General features: G+C 25.5%; 1 protein-coding gene across 1 annotated transcript; it reads right to left on the bottom strand.

Moving 5' to 3' along the window:
- Positions 1-5,039: 5,039 nt before the first annotated feature.
- Positions 5,040-25,873, bottom strand: LOC122511315. The gene is made up of 7 exons (XM_043626474.1): positions 25,732-25,873; positions 23,980-24,162; positions 20,662-21,405; positions 12,870-15,023; positions 11,020-11,201; positions 8,148-8,466; positions 5,040-8,022 (listed from the first exon to the last, which is right to left on the bottom strand). Exons 1-7 carry the CDS (start codon positions 25,871-25,873, stop codon positions 7,820-7,822), a joined length of 3,927 nt encoding a protein of 1,308 aa, XP_043482409.1. The 3' UTR covers positions 5,040-7,819.
- Between the last annotated feature and the right edge of the window lie 199 nt (positions 25,874-26,072).

Genomic DNA, 26,072 nt, shown 5'->3' on the forward strand with positions numbered 1-26,072 from the left:
ATGAAACTTGCAATAATTTTCAATAGTTTATTTACATTTTCTTTTATAACAGTTTTATTATCGATTTTGTGTTTGCTTGATTTCAATATTATATAGGAAATATACGACTTTGATAGGAGAGGATAAAATTATAATTAGAAAATTTATTCTAATAAATAAAGTGGAAAAATACGTTTTGACCTATATAGGGTAGAAGAAAGAACAAAGAGTCTCAATTTTTTTTTAAAATAAGTCGAAAAAGTCACGCCTGCATTTTTTCAGAGCATTTAAAAAGCAGGAATTTTGAAAATGAAAATATAATTTTATTTCTGCAATTCTAAAACACTTTTAAGGCAAATAAAAGATGCCAACATGGAATTTAAATATTTCATAAATATATGTAATAATTTCAGATAAGAACGGTATGAATTTATAAAAAGAAAGATAAATGGACAACGGTACTGTGCGCAGAAAATTAAATAAAGAGTCTAACATTTCTCGACGCGCTTTTCTCGACCAACAGGACAGAAAAATATGAGTTCCGCTTAAAGACCATATATACACCATGCGTTATTCGTTTCTCAACACAAAAAGGAAAAGACCTTTCCTCTCGATTTCCAACGCATCGAGGGAATTTTATTTTATCTACGGATTTATGGTTTATTTTCCTTTTGTAAGTTGTTTTGTCGTCCTTCGAAAGGAATAGAAATCACCTTTTATAAAACGAATCCCTTGATTTAAACTTTAGTCATCTCATGAATTTTTCAGTTTACACGCACTTTTTCTTTTCCCCACTTTTTATCTTTTATATCTGATATTAAATACACCTATAATAATAATTTTGATCATTGTAAAATTATTCCGGACTTTAAATTATCACTAAAGTAATTCTGATTATTATCATTATCATTATTTTCATTGTGAATAAAAATTCACTCTTCTAAGGGAATAAAATAGGCCCTAAAGCATTAGAAAGAATTTTTATTTCAATTTTCTAAATTAAAAATTCAATTAGATGTAAGAATTTTGTTAAGTAAAAAATCTGGTGAATTTTTAAAGTCAAATAAACAAAAATTCAAAACAATGAAAATTGATGAAAAGAAAAAAAATTCTATTTAATTAGTTAATACGCCAAAAAAAAGTTAAATTTTTCTAATGTTAAAACATGTAAACATATTTATTGTTAAATTTCTGAATGAATGAGAAAAATATTTCTTCGACAAAAGACAATATTTTATTGTAGAAGCGCAGGATGCTGACGCTTATCAAAGTACACATTAATGTCCCATATACGTGATCATTCAACATGTCCCGAGAGCATTCATCGTTTGTGCTTTTAATGATAATTGACTTCTGAATAAATGTTTTCAAGCGATGGATATATTAATTGATTTTAATTAACACCTTGTTGCTTGTTCGAAGTAAGCAATTTATTCTAATAAAAACACCGGAATGATGATCAAATTAATAAATAAATGGGGGGTATAGCTATATAAAATAATTAAGAAATACTAAAATATATTCCATTTTGTTCTATAAAGGCTTGATTAAATTTACAAAGTTGGTAAACTAAATGCATATTTGCTTTGAATAGCGTCATAGAATAAGACTCCCTGGTGGTACCTTGCTTTAGCGGATGCTTTAACACCTGTAAACTCGACTGCATTATACCAAACTTTGGAGCCTTTTGTACTGAACTCTATTCACTTTCCCCCAAAGTTGAGCAAACGCTTTATTTCTTTTAATGTTTCTTTTTCTCATGCATTGTTTTCGCGATATTCAGTTTCCCAAGAGGAAGTCAAATCATATTTTTACAATTCGCTATTCATTAAGACTATAACAAACACTTGCTATTAAATGATCAGTGAAAAATATCAATAAAAATTACGTTTAATTTTCAACGTCCTTTCATATTCTTTTACTTAATTATTGAACTTAATCTCTTTTACAACTTTTTCACCCGGAGAATTATATGTTAAATTCAACATTCACTATATGAGGAAAATAGTCAATACTTTATTCATGACACACCTTATAAAATCAAACTTAAACTTTCACTGTTGAAGAAACATAATTAAGAAATAAGATTAATCCATAATAAAACTACAACCGGACGTATATATCGCAGTTATATTTTAATTAAACTGTCAACAAGAAATGTTTCCATTTCTTAAAAATAATGAACGCAATAACCTTAAAATGAAAAAAATACGTTAAAATCTCGTTACAATTTAAATTTTACCCGTTAAAAATAGGAACTAAGAGACTTTCTTGTCAGTTATAAACACTTGCCACACTTGCCAGCAAAATTTCCATCAACGAATTGAAAGACATAAAGAAATACAAAGAAACACAAAGAAATTAAATTAAAGTAAATTAAATACACAAAAAAATCAAATATAAAACGTATTCAAATAATAAACATGTCGTTTAAAGTAACAAGCAAGAATAGAAAGGACGCTCAAAAAGTTTGAAGTTGCTTTCCATGTAAAAAAAACAACAACAGTTACCCTGACCTTTACCTATACAAGGTAAAAATAAACAACATGCAACTACAAAGGGAAATAATGTAATAAACGTAAAAATTATATCATTATTTGATATGACACGTGCTTTTTAGAAAGAAAATGATTATTAATATAATAAAAAATTGATAATAACCTCGTATTGCCTCCTTGCCCCAAACGTAATCCACTATGCAGGGAATAAGAACAACACCCACTGTTGCTAAATTACCCATTATTTCATGGTCCACATTGTTCTAACGTGGCAATTTTTCACCCCTCATTTTTTTCACAACAAACATATAACTCGCAATAGAAACATAACCGAACTTCACGACGATCGGTGACACACTGAAAATAAATTCATTTGTGTAGGTGGGGAACTCGATGGCAGTTTTCACCGCTTGGCGGCGCTGCTGTCGGGCGAAAGTTTCAATTTTCCTTTTGGCGCGCAATTTGAATTTTCTTAAAAAGTTAATTGATTTAAATCAATTTTTCCTCTCTTGAAAAATTAATACTAAACTGAATTTATTAACAGACTATTAATAATTATACTGTTATTAGCAGACTATTAATAATATTTATAATAATGAGTATAATAGATATTTGGATTTTTATATAAATAGTGTAAAAAATAACTATAGAAAAATCTTCAAAAATTATTTTTGAATAATTTTTCTAATTAAATTTTTGAAATTTATATTTAAAAAGAGTTTCAATAATTGAAATTTTGTAAAATTTAATTGAAAATAATTAATTTTTTCCAAAGTGTTTTATAAAAAATGTTTGAAAATCAACTTTTGAAGAATTTTAATTGAAAATTTTGAAAATAATTGAAATTTAATTCAATTTTAATTAAATTCCTCGAAAGAATTAAATTTTTAAAAAAATGTTTAATATATTTCGAATAAATTCAATTATTTTCAAAAATTTCAATAAATCCTTCGAAATAATTCAATTATTTTTATAAATAGTAACATTTTTTGCAGGAATTCAATTATTTTCAAAAAATTCACTAAAATTCTTGTCAAAATTTCAATTATTTAAATAAAATTTAATAAAATTCTTCCTATGAATGCAATTATTTTAATAAATTATTATTATTTAAATTCTTCTCATAAATTCAATTATTTTTTTTAATTTTAATAAAATTCTTCAAAAGTTTTGAATTATTTCCAAAAAATTGTGATAAAATTCTTTACTTCAATAAATTTCTATAAAATTTTAACAAAATTGCTTAAAAGAAATTAATTATTTTCAAAAGTTGTAGGTAAATAATATTCTTCATAAAAATTTAATCTTAAGAAACATTCAATTATTCAATAAATTATTTATTTTTGTATAAATAATTGAATTCTCGTAGAATTTTGTAATGAAAATTTATTTCAAAATGAATTTTACAAATACTAAATAAATTTTCAAAATTTACAATAAAAAATCAACTTTTAAAGAATTTTAATTGCAAATTTTGAAAATAATTGATTTCTCAAAAATTTTAATAAAAAATCTTCAAGTGTAAATTTAAAAATGGTAATTAATGAAAATTAGCTTCGAAAAATTATATTTTTAGAATTTTTTTCATTCTAATTTTTCAAAATTTAATTATTTTTAATTACATATTTCTGAAAATTTAAATATATACAAAAAATAATATTAAGATTGTTTTGAAATGATTTTTAACATTTTAACATCATAACAATCATGTTTAAAATTTTTATTCAAAATTCATCAAAAAATTATTTTTTTTTTAATTATACAAAAATTCTTTTGAGAAATTCAATTTTTTTCGAAAAATTACATTACAATATTTAAATTAAAATTTGTAAAAGTTTACTGTTTCAGATTTATTAAAATTTTGGAGGAATCACGTTTATATTAATAATTAAAATTCTTTAAAAATTCAATTATTTTTTTTAATAGAATTTACCAAATTTCAATTGTTTGAAAATTTTTCAACTTTATGTAATTGAAAAACTATTGTCTTTCATAAATTATTTTTAAAATATTTTTGAAAAATTAATTTTAAAAATTTCTTTATTATAATTTTTTGAAAATTAGGATAACTTAAAAAACATGGACAGTTACAATCATGATAAAAAATTGAATTTTTGTAATTAAATAATTGAATTTTTTAAGAACTTTCGAAAAATTATTAAAAATAATTGATTTTGAGAAGAAGTTTGATTAAAAATTGTTGAAAATAATTGAATTTTAAGAGAATTACAGTTGGAATTTTTAGAAATAATTAAATTTCAGAAGGTTTTAAATAGAAAATTTCAAAAATTTTATTCCCGTATAAAAACAAGTAAGAAGTATTTAAATATTTATTTAACGAAATTATTCAAGTTTTGAATAATTAAATTTAGAAATCAGTGAAAGATTAGAAAAATACAAAATAAAATTTTTGTCACGACACAGTATTAAATAAACGAGTTTTTCGACTTTTTTTGTATTTTAAATCGACTTTTTTTTGCACCTGAAAGTCGATCCGAGACATGAATATAACAATAAATAATTATTAGGTATAAAATATGGAAAAGTGAATACTCGGTTAAATTTCGATTTATATCGTTTTATTACTTTTTATGTTTATTTTACACAAAGATGTATACGTAATGGTATCGTTTTTTTTGTATAAATCTCGATATGATCCACAGGGACCTATCATTCCACATATGTAATTAAACAGATAGAGAGAAAGCAACATCTTGCAACATCTTTACTGATCATTAATATTTAAACCAGGTCACGAAAATGCGTATGATGCTTAGAACTCGATAAATCTGCAGAGTGTAAAGGACAGAAGAAAACCTTTCCTAAAGTCAAGTGTGACTAATGGAAATAAAATTGTCTACTATTTTATTCACAATAGGATTAATTTTTTTTTCTTTTATTTCACGTCTCATCTATCGTCTTGGTCAGCGTCGCTAGATAATCATTTCAATTTCATCACTTCGATGCTTATTTTACAAGAAAAAAATTTCCATGACATTTTTGTTTTTACAAATGAAAACTTATAGGCTTTATTATTTATTATACCTATTTTCGGGTATTACAGCACAATTTATAAGCCAAATATTTAAGTATTTCGATTTTCGGAAAGACACATTTCAAATATTTTTTTTACAATGCATTCGAAAAACAACCTTAGGTATTTGAAAGTTCATTTCAGAAGAAGGAAATGTCAATTTTTCTAAAAATTTGATAGAATAAATATGTTTTTCGAATGCAGAGTTAACAGAACGAGGAATTTTACAGACATGCCACTTTTTGAACAGATAATTTTTATTTTCCTTTTTTTTATCACAATTATTAACATTAGAGTTGTTTTTTTAAAATAGAATTTTATTCCCTTTCACACATGACCGTAGACAGTAATTTTTTTTTTTTGGCTGCTGTTTGTTCTGTTAATTAGGAAAATTAAATAAGAATTCATGATTTATAATCATATTTCGCAAATAGAAAATCTTTTTAATCCACCTTTTGTTTTCTCTTCTCTACAATTAAAACTGATATTATGCATCTAAATTTACGCTTCCTCGTTATCTTTTATACATAAATTTGTTACTATGTACGTATCATATGTACAAAAAAGTTCATCATACTTTAATATTCCATACTCGCGATTCTTAAAATCTAAAATTTAACCCCTCAAGCGTAATTTTCGGACGCCTTTATTTCTGAAGAAGAATATTTCCCAAAAGCACTACCTCGATTTCTACGTATAAGTGTTTGTTTGTTTGTTTTAAATAGAAATAAAAGAATAAGTTATATAATAAGAAGAAATCAAAGGTGATAGCGTTTCACTTCAAAAGTTCAAAAAAAAAAAAAAAAAAAAAAAACAGAAATCATCTTACTCTGTGCTCTTGGAAAAAACTGTAACATATACCTTCCATATATACTTATATATTTATATATATTTTTCTGTCTACTCAATATGTACATTATGATTTTATGTTTGTTTTTTACAATTTTTCCATTCTTAGCTATGTCCTAGGCAATTGCATACAATTTCGTTTGCAACAAAAAAAATCATCTTTTACACACTCACAAAATCTACCAATAATGATATGAATGATTAAACCAACAATAAACTAATCTATTTATGTGATTCACTGGTCTTTAAAAGGCTATAAAATAAAAAAAAGAATTGGTAAACTACTTGAAGAATCAATTGTATATTCTGAAAAAATTAATCATTTCAAAAAAAAATCTGTATTTTTCTTTTGGACAAAAATTCATTTTTAGACAAAACACTTTTAAAATGTATATAAAAAATCATTACCTTATTTAAGGTACACAAAAAAAAATCGCAAATCTAGTGAAATGTAAATTTTCCTTTCACTTGTAATCTAAAAAATTTGTTTCTAGACATAATTTAAAAAAAAAAAATCTATAAAGTATCTCAAGCTAACTTGAGTATATTTTGTTTCCAATAACTGATCGTATTTACAAAATAAATATTACATGCTCGAAAATTTTGTATTAAAATTTCTGAGATCGTTTTATATTCCATACACTGTTCCTTTGGAATTTAGTTTATTTCTAAATTTAAAAATTAACGAATTAAACAGAATTTTTAGAATTCCAAATTGGTTTATATTTTCAATCAAGTATCAATTTCTCGAAAGGCCACTTCTCAAGGCCACAAAGTGACAAAAATTAATCCTTTCAAAGCAAGCAGATAAGAAAGTCTTGTCTCAATATTTAAATTGTCATGTAAAACATTTTAAAAAATTCAATCTCACTCAAGACTAAAAAACTGTTATAAACTTTTGGCCTTTTATAATGTCTAATAAAGACAAAACTAGTGTATTTGTAACATTTGTTGATTAAACAAAAACAGATCTCAGAAACCATTCTCAAAAGTGTATACAAATTCTCTTCAATATAAAAATTGAAGATTTTTCTTCCCCCCCTCTTTTTTATCTTACAATGAGGCCTCTGCCAATTTTGGAAATTCAAACACGATTGTTTGCATAATTTTTGACAATTCTACAATTCTACACGACGCGATCACGATCAATGAGAAATATTTTACACAATTTCATGTGGCATAATTACAAAAACAAACAAAACTATGTTTTCCAATGTGTACATTAAAAAAAAAAAAATGGTGAAGTACGAATTACAATATTTTTTGCAAATGGATTCGTCGCTGGTTTAAACCCTACTCTTTTTGTAAGGCGATTTTTCAGTCAAAAACGTATTTATACGTTTTTCTTTTAATCTGTTATTTTGAATTAACAAAATCCATTAGAAGCCTTGTGCAGCAACAAGTATGATTTTTCACCGTTCCCCTCAGATTAGAAATTGATTAGAAACTCACCGAAATTTCACGTTACTCGATGAACATTACATTTGGGTATGTAGTCACTAGTGTCGAGAAGCCAGCTTTTTGTTAAGGCGCAAGGATAATGTATAACAGCCTTGCAGCCTCGTTTCACACAACCAATGTTTGCTCCAGTCAAACCGCAAGCATCACAAACAGACTTTGCAGCATCCCAAACTGCTTCTTGTAATCCTGTCACTCTTCCGCCTAAATAAACAAAAATTAATTAGCAAAAATTGTAAAACGAAAAAATAAAAAATAACAAACAGTTTTTGTCGAAAAAAGAAGTAATTTTCTATCGAAACAAATAATTTTTATCGCAACAACATTACCTGCTAAATAAACACCAGCTGTCCAAACTGCACATTGTTCATGTAGCCAAACTTCCCAACGTTGTTCTTCGCCAGGAATTAATGTCATGCCCGTAAATACAGTATTAGTACTAGTTTCTACAGAGTTCCTTTTTTTCTTACTCATTTTAGCAGTGAACTGATCGGCCAGTCCCGCGTGCCTTAAACTACGTTTATTTTTTCCACCCTTCTTCTGTTCAGTCATGATTTCTTGCTCGTCTGCTGATACAATTCCGTCCTCCAAACGTTCCTTGCCTATTAAATACGGACCGAAAAGATCGCTTAAAACACCAGCCGGAACCTGAAATAAATTATGCATTACAACAATTGCTTTATTTTGTTAAAAATAATTTTTTAATTATAAAAAATAATAGTTTTTTTTAATAAAATTCAAATTGAAAGAAGTAATAAAAATATCGTCGTTCGTTTGAACGTTCGAAACTTTAGGAACATCTATTTCATTTATTTACGAATTACTTTAATTGTAAAATTATTCGAAAACAACGTTGGTAAAGTTCACAACGTTTATAATCAACGATTTCATAAGAAAAATATTTTTTTAAGCAAATTTTTATTAATTTTTGTATAGAAAATATTTTGGTTAGTTTTTTGAATAATGATTTACAAAAGAAATATTTATGAACAAAAAATTTTATTCTTTTTCGTAGGAAAATAATTTTTTTTCAATCGTTGATCATAAACGTTGCGAACTTCACCGACGTCGAAAACATCAATAACTTCATTTTTTAATAAATATTTAATCATTATTATCTTTCCATAGGAATTAAGATTTTTCAGAACATCCAAACTCAAAGCTTTTTGAAATTCAACAACATGAAGATATGATTTTATAATAATTATTAAAAATAACACAGTTATAAAATTATTATTTTATATAAAAATATTGTTACTATTATTACTATTTTCTAGAATTTTTAACTAAAATTCTTCTTTAAGGGCATTTGAACCATTATGACGTCACAATGTGTGCAAAGCATGAGTTTTAAAATTGTGACGTCATAATGGTTCAAATGCCCTTAAATCAATTATTTTTAATAATTTTTGAAAAAGTTCTTTGAGAATTTTCAAATCCATTTGTTTACAATTCAATTTTACCAAACATTTTGATTATTCAGAAATATTTCAATTAAATATACGTTAGAAAATAAAAACTTCAAATAATTTTTTTAAAAATTCAATAAAACTTTTTCAGAAAGATTAATTGTTCAAAATTGTTAATTTAAAAGTATAAAAAATTCAAATTTTCAAAGATTTTAATTTGAAACCTTTTCAAAATTCAATTATTATCTAAAATTTTAACTGAAATTGATTTTAAATCAATTCTTATTAGAAAGTTCTACGAGAATTAAATTATTTAAATACAAAAATACATATTCTTTTAAATAATTGAATGTTTCTTAAAATTGAATTCTCCCAAAGAATTTTATTAACAAATTTTTAAATAATTGAATTCTTCATAGACGAATTACAATAGAATTTTTAAAAATAAATACATTTTTTAAGAAATTCAATTTCAATTGTATTAAAAATTATTGAAATTTTGTGATGAGTTTTATTAATTAAGAAAATAATTTGAATCCCTGTAAAAAATTTTATTATTTATGAAAATAATTGAATTCTTGGGAAAAAATTTATAAACAAATTGGAAATTATTGAACTCGTGTGAAATTTTTATTATTTACATGAAAATAATTAATTGTTTACGTAGAATTTTATTTAAATTTCTTTTAAATAATTGAATTCTTTTAGATAATTTTATTAAAATAGTAGATATTGGAAATCTTTGAATTCAGAAAAATTTTTGAAAATTAATAATTGAATTTCAAAGAAGATATTTATTATTTATGAAGATAATTGAAATTATGATGAGATTTTTTTCAATTTCTGAATATAATTGAATTTCAGCGAAGAATTTTATTACTTTTGAAAATAATTGAATTTCTGCAATCATTTGTAATTTCTCCAAAATTTAATTTTTTTAGTGTTTTTAACTAAAATTCTTTTATAAATTCAATAAATAATTTCTAAGTAATAATTTTATGATGGATCTTGATGAATGAAGTTATGTGAAATAAATTATTGTCAGAAATAGAAAAACTGGAACGTTTTGTATTAGAATTCGTGGCAATTTCATAGTTTATGAGGCAATTGAAATATAATAATATTTTCAAAAAATAAAAATAATCAAATTTTTGAAGAATTTTAATTATAAATATGACTATGATTTATTCGAAGATAATTAAATGTTAAAAATAATTCTTAAATGTTATTATTTTTTTTTATTTATTTGAATTTTCGGAAATATGTAATTGAAAATACTGAAAATACTAAATTTAAAAAAATTAGAAGCTAATTTTCATTAATTTTCTTTTTTAAATTTACGTTTTCAAGATTTTTCATTAAAATTTTTTATAGGTAATTCAATTATTTTGAAAACTTGCAATTAAAATTCTTCAAAAGTTGATTTTCAAAAATTCTAACAATAAACTTTAAAAATATTAATTATTTTGAATTAAATTTTACAAAATTTCAATTATTCAAAATCTTTTTAATTGTATATTTCGAAAATTTAAATAGAAAAATGATTCAAACATAATTTTTGAAAGAAATGAGTTACATTTAAACTAAAAAATATGATATTTTGTTGCAATATTTGGAAGAAAAGTCGAAAGATTAAGATTTTCAAATTTAAGACCTTTTCGAAGTTCAACAAATTATAAAAATATTATAATAAAACATGAAGATTCAATTAATATTTTCGATATTCAAATTAATACGTGTATCAATGCTTGTTAGCTGGTAGTTCTGTTTAATGAACACAATTTTCACTTACAATATATGATCCAGGTGCTATGTGAGGACCAGCTAGATTTGGGTGTGGCCTTGAAGGATCTCCAGGAACAACTGAATGTGGACCCTGTTTGCAAAATACACAGACCCATGTTGAATCTGTTGTATGTGCGTCGTATCTCGAGGATAACGTTGAACTAAAAAGACCGGCTTTGTTAACCTTCCCTGCAATTAAAACATCACGAAATTAGTAAAGGTTGTAAATTTTTAGAATGAGTCGCAGGGTTGCAACGGTTTTGCTCATTTTCAAATTCCCTGACTTTTCCAGATTAAAAACGGAATTTTTCCAGATATTTAAAACGAAAATTATTCGAAAATATCAATAAAAAAAAATTCCATTAAATTTATTGAGAAAAATTAATTCTATAGAATTCTTAATTTAAAGTATGAAAAATTCAAATTTTCAAAGATTTTGATTTGAAATTCATTTTTAAATCAATATTTATTAGAAAATTCTACGAGAATTCAATTATTTAACTATAAAAATAAATATTTTATTAAACAATTAAATGTTTCTTAAAATTGAACTAAAGAATTTTATTAACAAAATTTTAAATAATTGAATTCTCTTGACAAATTTTAATAAAATTTTCAAGAATAATTGCATTTTTCGAGAAATTTGATGAAAATTGTATATTAAAAATAATTGGAATTCTGCCAAGAATTTTATTAAAAGTTTTGAAAATAATTGAATTTCAGAGAAAAATTTTATTATTTATAAAGATAATTAAAATTTTGACAAGAATGCTAAAAAAATACTAAAATGTTATTATTTTTGTATGTATTTTGAATTTTTGGAAATATGTATTTAAAAATACTGAAAATATTGAATTGTAAAAAATTAGAAGCTAATTTTCATTAATTTGCATTTTTAAATTTACCTTTAAAGATTTTCCATTAAAACTTTTCATAATTCAATTATTTTCAAAATTTGCAATTAAAATTCTTCAAATGTTTATTTTCAAAAATTGTAGAAAAATACTTGAAAATTGAATTTTCTTAAAGAATTTTATCAACAAATTTTTAAATAGTTAAATTCTCTTGACAAATTTTAATAAAACTTTCAAGAATAATAATTGCATTTTTCGAAAAATTTGATCAAAATTGTATTAAAAATAATTGAAATTCAGCATTGAGCTTTATTATTTAAGAAAATAATTGAATCCCTGTAGAAAATGTTATTATTTATGAAAATAATTGAATAATATATATGAAAATAATTTGTAAATAATTGAATTCCTGTGAAATTTTTATCATTTATGAAAATAATTAAATGTTTGCCAAGAATTTTATTAAAATTTTTGAAAAGAATTGAATTTTTGAGAAAAATTTTACTACATATTTTTAAAAATAATTTAATTTCTGCAATCATTAAAATGATATTATCATTATATATTTTAAAAGATTTAACTAATTTTAGAAGAATTTTAGTTTAAACATTTGTTTTTTTTTGTATTTTTAATTAAATTGGTTTAAAATTGAAATTTTACAAAATTTTAAATCAAAATTCTTTTGAAGTTCATCAACTTATGAAAATTGTAAACGCAATTCTTTTAAAATTGAATGGATTTTGAAATATTTAAATGAACTTAGATTTCAAGAATAAACACAATAACTTTAGAAAACAACAATTTTCCAGGATTTCACAAAATTTGAATTTTTCCAAAATTCACTGACTTTTCCAGGTTTTTTCAAGGTTTATAAAATTCCCAGACATTTCCAGATTTCCAGGAATGAGGAATAAATTGAGTAGAATAAGGAATAAAATTAAAAGAAAAAGAATAAAATGAGTATAGTAAGGAAAAAATGGAGAATTATAAGAATAAAAAGTACCCCGGTAATCAAGATCATTTTGATGACTGAGCCTCTTACTTCGACCTGCATTTCCATTTCCGACATTTTTCCGTTTCTCTTTACTCTTCTCCTCCTCCTCTTCACGAGGAACGTTAACAACTTGAATACTTAAAGGACTGTCCCGAGGTCCCTCGACATGAACAACAGGTCCACGGGATCTAATTGAACTCGCATTAGATCCAGAATCGTAGGTCACTTCCCTCAAACCTTCAACTTTCGTCGTCTTTTTCACATTCTTCTTGGAACTGTCTTGTTTCTTATTCCCCTTCGTCGCCTTGCCTCTCCTACCGTCTCTCGACTCACCACCCTGACTATCGGATTTGACAGCTTTTCTCTTGCCTCCTCGAACTCTACGCCTCTTGGCCTTCGTGGGTGTTGACTTTGTCTCCACCGATGACGACACATCAGCCAAACTAGTATTCTGCATGTCACTTGTCGACACAATATTATCCGAATTTTCCGTTTTTAGCAAATCATCCGACTTCTCTTCGTCCTCAAGTTTCGGTTCCTGTTTCTCACTCGTCTCAACAATTCCCGCAAACATTTTCTCCAATTCAGATTCAACTTCATTGAAGGGATTCGCATTACCTACTTTTGGACTTGTGACTTTGGAAAATTCTGCGTCGTCACTTGATTTTCTTCTTACTCGTTGATTGACGACTGGACTTAACGTTGGTCCCTCACTACATCTCCGCCTTCTGACTGGTTGATTCTCCTCATTCTTCTCATCAACACTCTCTGCTAAATCTACATCCATTCGTTCAACTAATTTCTCTTCTGCTCTTTGTTCTAATTTCTTATCGACCTTCTCAATTATTGGATTACTCTGACTCACATCTTTAGTTTTTTCTTCAATTTTTTGTTCTGTTCTGTTGATTCGTTCATTGATCAACAGGGGATTTTGAGTATGGTCCATGGGTAAATTAATCTCCATCTCACAACTCCTGGATTCCGTCGGTTCTGTTGGTTCCAATTCCATATCTTCGACTTCTGTTTTTGAATCCTTACTAAGTCTCACTGGCTTTTCTAATTTTCGTTTTCTTCGCTGCTTGGTATTGTCATTTGAGTCCTCATTACTGAACGGAGAAATGACATCCTCGTCTCGATTGGGTGACCTTGATATATGCCGTTCTGGTGACATGCTTTTAACACTGGCGGAATCTTTCTCCTCCAATGGAGTGACAATAACAGAGCCAATAATATTTTCTGTACCGAGTTTTTTATTACCACTTTCTAATTTTTCCAAAAGTGAATCGACACCTTTCTTTCCACAACGTTTCAATGATGTTTTTGGCGATCGAACACTCATGTCTTCAATTTTTCTCTCAGTCTCCAACGATGGTTCACGATGGGGACTGTCAATCATATCCTTGTCCTTTGATGTTAGATTGACAATAACTGGCATAACGTTTCTTGGCACTTGCGCAATAACGCTTAATGTGTCTTTACATTTTGTCACTTCTGTGTCCTTCTTGTCTGACGTGACTCTTTCAATTGTCACATTTGGAGGTAGATTGATAACTTTTTGCACAAAACTGTCAATACTGCTCTCCTTTATTTTATCGTGAAGATTCGAGACGCCCTTAAGATTACTTTCGAAATTTTTGACTGTTATTTTAGGTGTAATTATTTCCTTGGTGGAAAGTGATACTGGCTCACTGAGTGAATTAGGTGTGGGAACTGAGGAACTAATGCCACTGTCGCATGATGTGTCACCGTTCAGAGGTATTGGCGGAGAAATTATATTTCCATTTCGACTGCCCTTATCTATATTGCGAGCAGTTAAACTAATGGGAATATCTTGAGGTATTCGTGAGTAGTTTTCTGCCATTTCAGACGTTGCCGATAGATCGAGACTGCTTTGAACGCCTGGGGCGTTTCTGTACTGATTTTGATTTTGTCGATTATCAACTAACATTTGAAGGCTGAATAAAGGATTGCCGGCTGTGTTTGACGGTGTCATTGTTTTTGCAGGTACTGTTGGCGTGTGCCACGTAGGAGGAGCCTGAGTATGCGCCAACTGAGGTGTAAGTTGAGGTGTTAAATGAGACGCTCGTGCCATTGATGGATGTGTGTAAAATCCCGCTGGATTTAACGACGCACCAGATAACGCCGTTGGATGTATATTCAACCCTAGAAGCATATTAAAAATAATTAATACTCAAATATAAACATTTTCCAATCAAATTGAAAATTTCATCAGGGTTGTCAAAAAAATGTAATTTTATTCTTCTCTGACTTTTTTCTGATTTTCAGACAAAATTTTGACTTTTTCCCTGACCGTAAAGAATATTCTGATTAAGATTTTCAAATTTAAACCTTTTCGAAATTCAACAAATTATAAAAATATTATAATAAATGTCTAATTTCAATTACTAACAAACGATTATTTTAAAAACTTGAAAGAAATTTTTCATAAAATTCAACTATTTTTAAGATTTTTAATCAAAATTTTTTAAAGAAACTCCATTATTTTAAAAAAAAATTCAAAGAAATTCTTCAAAAAGAATTTAATTAGAATTATCAAAAATGTTAACATATTTCTTCTCAAGAATTCAATTATTTTCCTAAATAATAAAATTCTTCGAAGGAATTCTATTATTATCAAATTTTTTGATAACATTTTTTGCAACACTTCGATGATTTTCAATAAATTAATTTTAAAAAATAAAAATTATTTAAAAAGAAAAATTATTAAAAAAGTAAGGAGACAAAAAAAGCAAACAACTAACTTCAAACTGCGAACAGACTACCGGAATACAACGATTATTATTATAGGTAGATATTTAAAAAAGTTCTTGAGAATTTTCAAATTCATTTGTTTACAATTCAATTTTACGAAAAATTTCGATAAAATTAAGAAATTCTTCAAATAAATATATATTAGAAAATAAAAACTTCAAATAATTTCAACAAAATTGAAATAAACATTTTCAAAAAAATTAATTCTATAGAACTGTTAGTTAAAAGGGTTAAAAGTACTAAAAATTCAATTTTACAACGATTTTAATATGAAAGCTTTTCAAAATTCAATTACTTCGAAAAGTTATTTATTTTAATTTATTTTTAAATCAATTTTTATTAGAAAATTCTACGAGAATTCAATTATTTAAATATAAAAATAAATAATTTATTGAATAATTGAATTTTCTGAAAATTGAATTCTCATAAAGCATTTTATCAACAAATTTTAAAATAATTGAATTCTTTTCCCGAATTTTAATATAATTTTTAAGAATAATTATTTTTTTCGAGAAATTCGAAAAAACTGTATTATTTATGAAAATAATTGAATTCCTGTAAAAAAATGTTATTATTTATGAAAATAATTAAATCTTTTCGTAGAATTGAATCAAATTTTTTTTAAATAATTGAATTCTTTTGGAAAATTCTATTAAAAATAGTAGATATTGAAAAGCATTGATTTGAGGAAAATTTTGGGTAATAATTTAAATTTTGCCAAGAATTTTATTAAAATTTTTGAGGAATTTAATTAAAATCGAATTACAAATAATTGAAATTCTGCAATGAGTTTTATTATTTATGAAAATAATTGAATTCTTGCGAAAAAATTTATAAATAAATCAGAAATAATTGAACTTGTGTGAAATATTTATTAATATGAAAATAATTTTTGAAAAATTTTAGTTACACAACTAAAAGAAACTTATAATAGGCCGCGGATCGATTTTAAGGCGCAAAAAAGTCGCTTTTAGTTGATTAAGAATACAAACAAGTAAACTTCTCCTGTAAGTAAATTATTTTTAATAATTTTGCGAAAGTTGTTCAAAAATTAAATTATTTAATAAAAAAGTAATTGTAACAATAAATATTCATAATTTTTTATTAGAATTTCTTATGTTGAATTATTATTGAAAATATGTTTAGCGAAAATATTAAAAATAATTGATTTTCAAATAATTTATGAGGGTCATTCTCACAATCGGGGCACATGACACGTACATTAGATTTTTAAAAATAAATAATAATAATTTTTCAAAATCTTTACGTCCTAATAATAGCATTCATCATGATTTAATCGGATCCTATAAAAAATAAATCGAAAATTTGAAATATTTAAAGATACACGTGTTTATATAGCATAAAAACTCCCCTCCGTTACCGTTCATGAAGTAAGTTTCATTTATAGAAAAGGTATTATATTAATTCTGTAATACAAAAAAATCTTTTGCCCGGTAATATCTACTTATTTTTTTATTTCTAATTCAATCATGAAAAATAAAGTAAAATATTTGTTAGTTATTTTTACCTAGAATTAAATTAGTTTTGTGCAGAAATAAAACTCCCCTCCGTTACCGCTCACAAATATAATTATAAAATATAAACAAAAACGATAAAATAGAAATAAATACATCAAAACTCTTTGTAGTGTCAGTATAGTTATGGTTATTGCATAAAATGATGAAACAAAATGAAAACAATTAGTTTTAAAAGAATCTTTAGTTTGTCAGTGTTCATCGACACAATAAAAACTCCCCTCCGTTACCGCAGTAAATTTAGTTTTTAGGACGTAAATAATAATAATTTTTAATAATCTTTAAAACATTGTTTTATTTAAAAACAAAGAAAACAAATGCTGTCATTAATTTATTTATAATATTTATTTTTTTTATATTAGAATCAGAACATTTTGAAGCTGTGTAATGGAAGAAAACTCCCCTCCGTTACCCATGGTATATTTCCATTACACAGCACGTAAATTACAGACTTTATTAATCATCGGATTCGCCTGAAAATCGTTACTCGGGGGTTTTTAGAGTTGCTGATTACGAATATGATAATAATTTTTGAAAATTCAAAATGGCGGATCCAACATGGCGGACAATTTTTTAAAACATTCATCGGATTTGCTTGAAACTTGTTATTAGGGGGTTTTCGGGGTCGCTGATTACGAATTTTGGGTCAGTTTTAAAAAAATTTAAATGGCGGATCCAATATGGCGGATAATTTGAAGATTGATGCTATTCGATACAAATTCGTTCCTCAGGGGTTTTTGGGGTCGCTGAATTCGAATTTGATGTTTGTTTTTGAAAATTGCAAATGGCTGATCTAGTATGAATAATTAATTAGATTGGCTTAAAACTTGTCGCTCTGGGGATTTCGGGATTTTGAATTTTCAAAAACTGACATCGGATTCGTAATCAGCAACCCCGAAAACTCCCGAATAACGAGTTTCAAGCATACCCGATGAATTTTTGAAAAAACTGTCCACCATATTGGATCCGCCATTTTCAATTTTCAAAAACTATCTTGAAATTCATAATCAGCGACCCCGAAAACCCCCGAGTAACGAGTTTCAAGCAAATCCGTTAAATTTTTGAAGAAAGTGTCTGCCATATTGGATCCACCATTTTGGATTTTGAGAAACTGACATCGGATTCGTAATCGGCGACCCCTAAAACCCCTGAGTAACGAGTTTTAATTAATTTTCATCAATTTTGAAACCCATTTAGCTGCGAGAAATTTTCAACAAAAATTCTGATTAAAAAACATTAATTTTTAATAATAATGTTGATAAAGATTGTAACCACGTATTTTATAGGCTTATTAGGATCCCCCTTTTGCCAAAGGACTAATAATAAAAGTGAATTTTCAACTTTTTTTAAAATGAAATTTCAATTCTGAATTTGTTCATTTCTAGAGATTGACCCATGAAGCAATAATGGTTTTTGAATTTTATAGAATTGAAAAATTTGCAAATAATTCAAATTTAGTAAAAGATTTTGAAAATAATTGATTTTTAAAAAATTATAATAAAGATACTCTTAATATTAATTTTTTAAAATAATTGTTAAAATTTAACGGATTTTGTAATTATACAGAATAGAAAAATTCAGAAATACATATCTTTCGTAAATAATTAAATTTAATATTATAATGAAATTCTAAGAATTAGTTTTTATAAAAAATATTTTAATATAGTTTTTAGAAGCTAATTTCCATTCATTTTTCTTTTAAAATTTTCATTTGAAGATTTTTTACTAGAATTTTTGAGTACACAATTATTTTCAATATTTGGGTCAGGCTTAGCCAAACGGATCGGATAAATTCAAAAAATTTTTTTCTTAAATGAAATATCTTTTATTCTCATCTTTATGTGACAAAAATAATGTCATAAAAAATTTAAAGCAAAAAAAAATTTTTTGTTATAGTTATTAACAATTAAAGTTTTTAACAATATTAAATGAAAATATTTTTTTCTTGAGTTCTTTTTAACCGATTTTAAAAACCAAATAGGCGTTTTTTTCGTCTTGAAGCGTAGAATTTAAAAATATATTTTGTTTAAAAAATTTTTTATTTTTTATTGTTTTTTAAATTATTTATTTATAATATTATAATAAAAAACAGTCTTCTTCACGCTATACGTAAAATTAAAAAATACTATCGTATTCTGCATATATTTTTTTTCACTGCCATCGCAGCGCAGACAAACATTAAAAAAAACAAAAGAACCTCAAATTTAAACTTGATGTATAACGCGAAAACAGCGCAGCGGTAGCGAACACCATCAAAACGACTTACACGGCGACAAAAATAATTTAATATTGTTATTTCTATTAGCGGGCTATTATTTTTCTCCATTGTTTATTACTTAAAAATATATGCAGAATACGATAGTATTTTTTAATTTTACGTATAGCGTGAAGAAGACTGTTTTTTATTATATTATAATAATATTATAAATAAATAATTTAAAAAACAATTAAAAATTAAAAATTTTTTAAGCAAAATATATTTTTAAATTCTACGCTTCAAGACGAAAAAAACGCCTATTTGGTTTTTGAAATCGGTTAAAAAGAACTCAAGAAAAAAATATTTTCATTTAATATTGTTAAAAACTTTAATTGTTAATAACTATAACAAAAATTTTTTATTTGCTTTAAATTTTTTATGACATTATTTTTGTTACATGAAGATGAGAATAAAAGATATTTCATTAAAAAAAGAAATTTTTGAATTTATCCGATCCGTTTGGCTAAGCCTGACCCATTTGCAAATAAAAAATTAATTAAAAATTGCAATTTCAATTTTAATCAATTTAAAATTCCATTTTCAATAATTTTATTAAAAAATTCTTCAAAAAAATCAATTATTTTAATTCAAATTATATAAAATTTCAGTTATTTAAAAACTTTTTGAAAATTTAATTATCTAAAAAAATTATAGATATTCAAAACAAATTTAAAAAGATGATTTACTACAAAAATCGAAATAAGTTGCTTTATAATATACCAAAAAAAGTTGTATTTTATTGCAATATTTGGAAAAAGTCTCGAAAAAATCGTTTTTTTTAAAGTAAGTCGAAAAAAACGCTTTTTCAGAAAATAGTCGGAAAAATGTCCAAAAAGTCGTATTATCCAAGGATTGCAATAAATTAATAAACTACAAAAATATAGGTTAGAATTTTTAAAACAGGTTCATTTTCTAAAAAGGATGACATGAAAAACTGTAACTTATGGCTAATAAAAAGTTACTTTAAAAGAAAGAAAAAATCAATGAAACAAAAAGAAAAATGTAAATAGAAAAAGTAAAGAATAACCTGTGTGTAGTTCAGGTGTATTGATTCGAAAATCTAAAGTACATATTTCCTTTTGAAAAGATAAAAATTGTACAACCAATTTTGAAGTTTTTTTTAACTACGTTTCTTATCAAAATTACTTGCGATAAGATAAGCTACAAAAATGAATGTTTGATCTTTTTTAATTGTTATAAAAATGAAAATATCAAAACTACTAGCAGGTGAAAATACCTTGTCCTTGTGTCATGGTGAGATGATTCCAGACAGTTTGCGGAGGTGGTGTGCCAACTGGTGGCCGACTATGACCAGGATATTGTCCCGACATTTCGAATGTCTCAAAAATTCTTCTTTCCGTATTATCACTAAATAATTCGTTTAACGTTTTTGTATCTAATTTCAATATTTTATCAATGTCACAATTAAAATCTATAGTGCCTTTGAGTAAGTTTAAAGCCAATCTCTCATTAATTTCGTTTTGATTTGAACAAGAAGGCTCGTCAATTGTTAATTTCTGATATTTTGGTATTTCAGTATTTTTCTTGAAAAATGTGTTTGATAGAGATGAATTTTTTGAAATTGTTTGATGAGAATTAATTAAAGGCCGTGAATTATAACTAGAGATTTCTTGTGGTGAGAGAAATGATCTTTTGTTTTGATCTTTTGTCGAAGACGTGGCGGTCGAATTATCACCGTTCTCCTCCAGATTGTATTTTGAATTATAATTTATTAATGGCGTGATAGAAGAAAAAATTGCTTGTTTAGAGACTAAGTCAGATCTTGTTCGATAATTGTAAGCTGGTTCTGTAAAGCCGTCGATACCACAGGAATTGTCGATAATGCTTAAAATTGGATTTACTGTGTTGTTTGTATCGGGTTTCAGTAAGTCCTTATGTGTTAGCAATAATTCTTGATTATTGTTCCAGTAGAAGTTTGTTGGCAGCGCCCCATAAGGCGCATTTCCTTGTATCGAAAACCCTGAAAAATGAAGAAAAATTTATAAATCATTACGAATTTTAACTTTTTAGTATTTTTACAAGTGCAGGCTTCACAGTACCCCTAAAAAGTATTTTAGGGAAAACAGGGGACTGAAAATTAAAAAATAGGGGACTTTTAGGGGACCATAAAAATTGGTTAAATAAAGATAAAAATATAATTTATTTATACAGGGTTGCCACAAAAATTTAACTTCATTTTTCCCTAATTTCCAAACACAACTTTGACTTTTTCCTTATTGACCCTAAAGAATATTCTGGATTCACTCTAAAAATTATTAGATACTCAAAAAAATGTTCTATTAAATTTATTTACAAATTTCTTCAAAAGTAAAATTATTCGAAAATATTAATAGTTTTATTTAAAATAAATATTTAATCATTTCTTTTTCATTAGAATTAAGATGTTAAAAAATTTCAAATTCAAACCTTTTCAAATTGAACAACTCATAAGAATATTATTATAAAACATAAAGATGACCGACTGACAAAATCGTTAGTTTATTATTATGAGAATATTGTTACTGTATTTTCTTCAAAACTAATTGTATCATTTCAATTCAATAAACATTTTCTAGAATTTTTAACTAAAATTCTACTTTAAATCAATAACATCAATTATTATTCAATTAAACATTTGCAAAAAAATTAATTCTACAGAATTGTTAGTTAAAAGTACGAAAAATAATAAATTTATTCTACGAGAAATCAATTATTTAAATATAAAAATAAATAATATTGAATGTTTCTTAAAATTTAATTTTTACGAAGAATTGTATTAACAACTTTTGAAAAATTGAAAACTTTTTGAAGAATTTTATTAAATTTTTTTAAAATAATTGAATTCCTAAGAAGAATTTAAATAATAATTTTTGAAAACAATAAATTGAATTCATGAGAAGAATTTTATTAAATTTTTTGAAAATAATTGACTTCTTGAGAAGAATTTTAAAAAAAATTTTGACAATAATTTAATTCTTGAGAAGAATTTACCTATCTATTTATAAAGATAATTTAATTCTTGACGAGAATTTAAAAAAATTTTTGAAAATAATTTAATTTCTGCAAAGTATTTAATTACTTTTCAAAAGAATTGAATTCTTCTGATAAAATTTTGATATTTATCAAAATAATTGAATTTTGGAAAAGAATTTTATTAAAATTTTTAAAAATAATTGAATTTCTAAGAGGAATTATAATAAAATTTTTAAAACTAATTGAATTTCTGAGATTTTTATAATTTGTAAAAATAATTGAATTCTTAAGAATATTTTGATAAAAACTTTTTAAATAATTCAATTCCTTTAAAACTTTTATTATTTATAAATATAATTGAATTTTTAAAACTAATTTTATTCAAACTTTTCAACATAATTGAATTCTTGTAAAAATTTAATTATTTATGAAAGTAATTAAATTCTTGCATCAAATTTTATTAAATTTTTTTTAAATAATTGAATTTCTGAGAAGATTTTTAAAAAAAATTTGAAAATAATTTAATTTCTACAAAGTATTTAATTACTTTTCAAAAGAAAATTTTGAATAAAGAAGAAAATTGAATTCTTGTGATAAATTTTTGATATTTATCAAAATAATTGAATTTTGGAAAAGAATTTTATCAAAATTCCTTAGAATAATTGATTTTATGGGAAGAATTTATGCGATTTTGTTGTTTATCGAGCTAATTGAATTCTTCTGCAGAATTACTTGAAAATTTTTGAAAATAATTGATTTTCAGCGACTAATTAAATTTTATGAAAATATTTGAATTATTGCAACGAATTTTATTGTTTTATTGAATAATTGATTGTTTTTTAAAATTGAATTCTTTCCTCAAGTTTTAATAAAATTTTTAATAATAATTGCATTTTTCTAGGAAGTTTTTAAAAATTTTATTAAAAATATTTGAAATTCTGCGATGAAAATAATTGAATTCGTAAATGAACTTTTGCAAAGATTTTTTATAAATTTTTGAAAATAATTGAATTTTTGGCGAAAAATTTTGCTATTTGTAAAGATAATTGAATTCTTGACAAGATATTCGTGAAAATTTTATAAAAATAATTGAATTTCTTCGAAGAATTTCATTACTTTTGAAAATAATTGAATTCTTTGGATGAATTTTTTACAACTTATGAAAATAATTGAATTTTGTAAAGAATTTTATTAAAAATTCCTAAAAATTATTGAATTTCTGTGAAGAATTTTGTTATTTATCAAGATAATTGCATTAAAACTTTTGTAATAATTAAATAATATTAAAAAATTCATTCTTGGCAGAAATAGAAAAATTTTTTGAGGGTTTTGTATCAGAATTAGTGGCAGTTTCATAGTTTACGAAGCTAAATTTTGTGTGAATTCATCATTAAAAGATAAAAGAAAAAAATAGGGGAAATTTTCAAAATAGGGTACGTTTAGGGGTCAAAATTAAAAAAAGGGGACTTTTAGGGAAATAGGGGACAGACTGTGAAGCCTGCATTACGAATTTTAACTTTTTAGTATTTTTTACAAGTGTATAAAAATTTGTCATTAAAAAAGTAAGGAAAAAATAATTTACCATTGCTGAAGGCAGCATCAGGTTCGAACAAAGTCACACCATGCTGAAACGATGTTGACTGTCTCAGCAAATGTTCATTAGTGTTTGAAATGTTCCTGTAATTCTGTCCAATGCAGGATAAATAATACCAATTTTGAAGCTCGTTGTCTCTGATCAATTGTTGATTGAGAGCTTTATCCAATTCTGCAAAACAAAATTTTTTTTTGTAATTTTGTAACAATTTTCGCAATTTTCAAACAAAAATTGAAAAAAAACAAATGTTTACCTCAAACAAATTCTCATTAAAATACTTTCAACATAATTAAAAAGAATTAAAATTACAAGGTCTACAAATTAAAAACATGGAAGGAGCGACTTTTCATTATTGTGAAACTATCATTAGCAGAAGACGAATGTTTACACAATTGTAGTCTAGCAAAACTTGGACAATTTTCCAAGTATGAAAAATCAATTCATTCAAATTAGAACTACTTTTAGTTTTACTTCTCAAAAGAGAGTCAGAAATACAAAGTATGAATATTCAATGATTTCAGTTAAAGAATTTACCAAAGCCTACGCTGTGGGACAGATACGTCCTTTTCCTGTGGGAAAGATACAACTTTTAAAAAAACAAATTTGTGTAGGTTGACATATGCTACAATTTTCTAGTTCTTAAGATGCTGCATTAATTACAGCAATTTTGCTAATAATTTTGTAAATAATTAAAAAAACTATCCAAAGTGTTTACTCCAAAAAATTGTCATTAAAACAACAATAGAGAAATAGTCCGTTTCTTCCGAAAATAATATATAAAATTTAGAAAATCGTTTTTCAAAAACGTTTTCCCTAATTAGGATCCCATTTTAATTGAACCAAAAAGTACTTATCCAAAGTCCCCCAAAATTAACATAAACAAGAATTTAAAAATTTCCGCTTTCTTCTCACAGTTAAAATAAATTTACGTTTAACTACAAAAAGGGTATAAATGCAAATTCCGTTGGACGCGAACAGGTGCAAAATCGTGGAAAAAACAAGGGCGGAAAATTCGGCGTGGCGGATGACGTTAACAAACTTGTCGAGAGGAAGAATCGTGATGGAGGTGACGGAGCGAAAAATACATAATATAGAATTTAGATGAATTCACACGAGTGAGAATATGAATAATTCGTGAGGTTATAGAGAAATTCATAAAATTGCAATGTTCAGAAAATCAAGTGTAGGTGCGACAGGCGCACACATGCAGGCGTGCATAAAAGGTACGCTTTACACGCGGGCAAAAAGGGCCACGTAAGGATTTAAAGAAACACGATATTGGACATTTAATTAAATGATGATAATCAATTGTATCACTTGTAAAACACAATTTTTTTTAATGACGAACAGCGAATTGTATTTTGATTAACAAAATATCGCCAGAGGGCAACGATGAACGTATTTTTTTGATGTCGTTAAAATCCCAACAGCTTTGTCAATTGTTTTCTATGTTCTTTGACCTGGACACATTATGGAATTGTGTATTGGAAAAAACACAGAAACGCGTGTTTACCGGCACTTGTTCACGCACACGGTATAATCAACGATTCAAACGCACCAACACCCCGACGACATATAGCCGACGGACATGGGTGCCTCTTTCTTTCGCGTAAATCGATGGCCACACTTGATTTCACTAGGCTTTTTTTAATGAGTAAATCCAAATGGAAATCCTGACACTGTTGTAATGCACAAAATGAAGAAGGGAATTTGGCGATTTGATTTCTCGTTATTACACACCTTTCTTTCGAAGTCTGTACAAGTCCGTCGAATATACGATTTTTTTCGGCCAAAAAATCGTCAAGGCATCAACCAAAGCAATGGTGGCCGCAAGTAAGCGAGCTACATAGTGCTGCCAACTTGTGGAGGCGGCGCGAATCATGTTTTTGTATCTCTACTTTTACATTCTTCTTTTTGGCAAAAAAAAAAAATCCAATTTGGAAATTTTATTGTTAATTTTTGTATTCTCTATTTGGAATTCAAAAAGTAAAAAATTCTAAATTTACAAATTGGATTTCTTTTTTGACAACAAAAATCCAATTTGGAAGTTTTATTCTTAATTTATATTTTCTTTTTGGAAT

Source organism: Leptopilina heterotoma, unplaced genomic scaffold (genome assembly GCF_015476425.1).
Source record: "Leptopilina heterotoma isolate Lh14 unplaced genomic scaffold, ASM1547642v1 Lhet_81, whole genome shotgun sequence".
Lineage (NCBI taxonomy): Eukaryota > Metazoa > Arthropoda > Insecta > Hymenoptera > Figitidae > Leptopilina > Leptopilina heterotoma.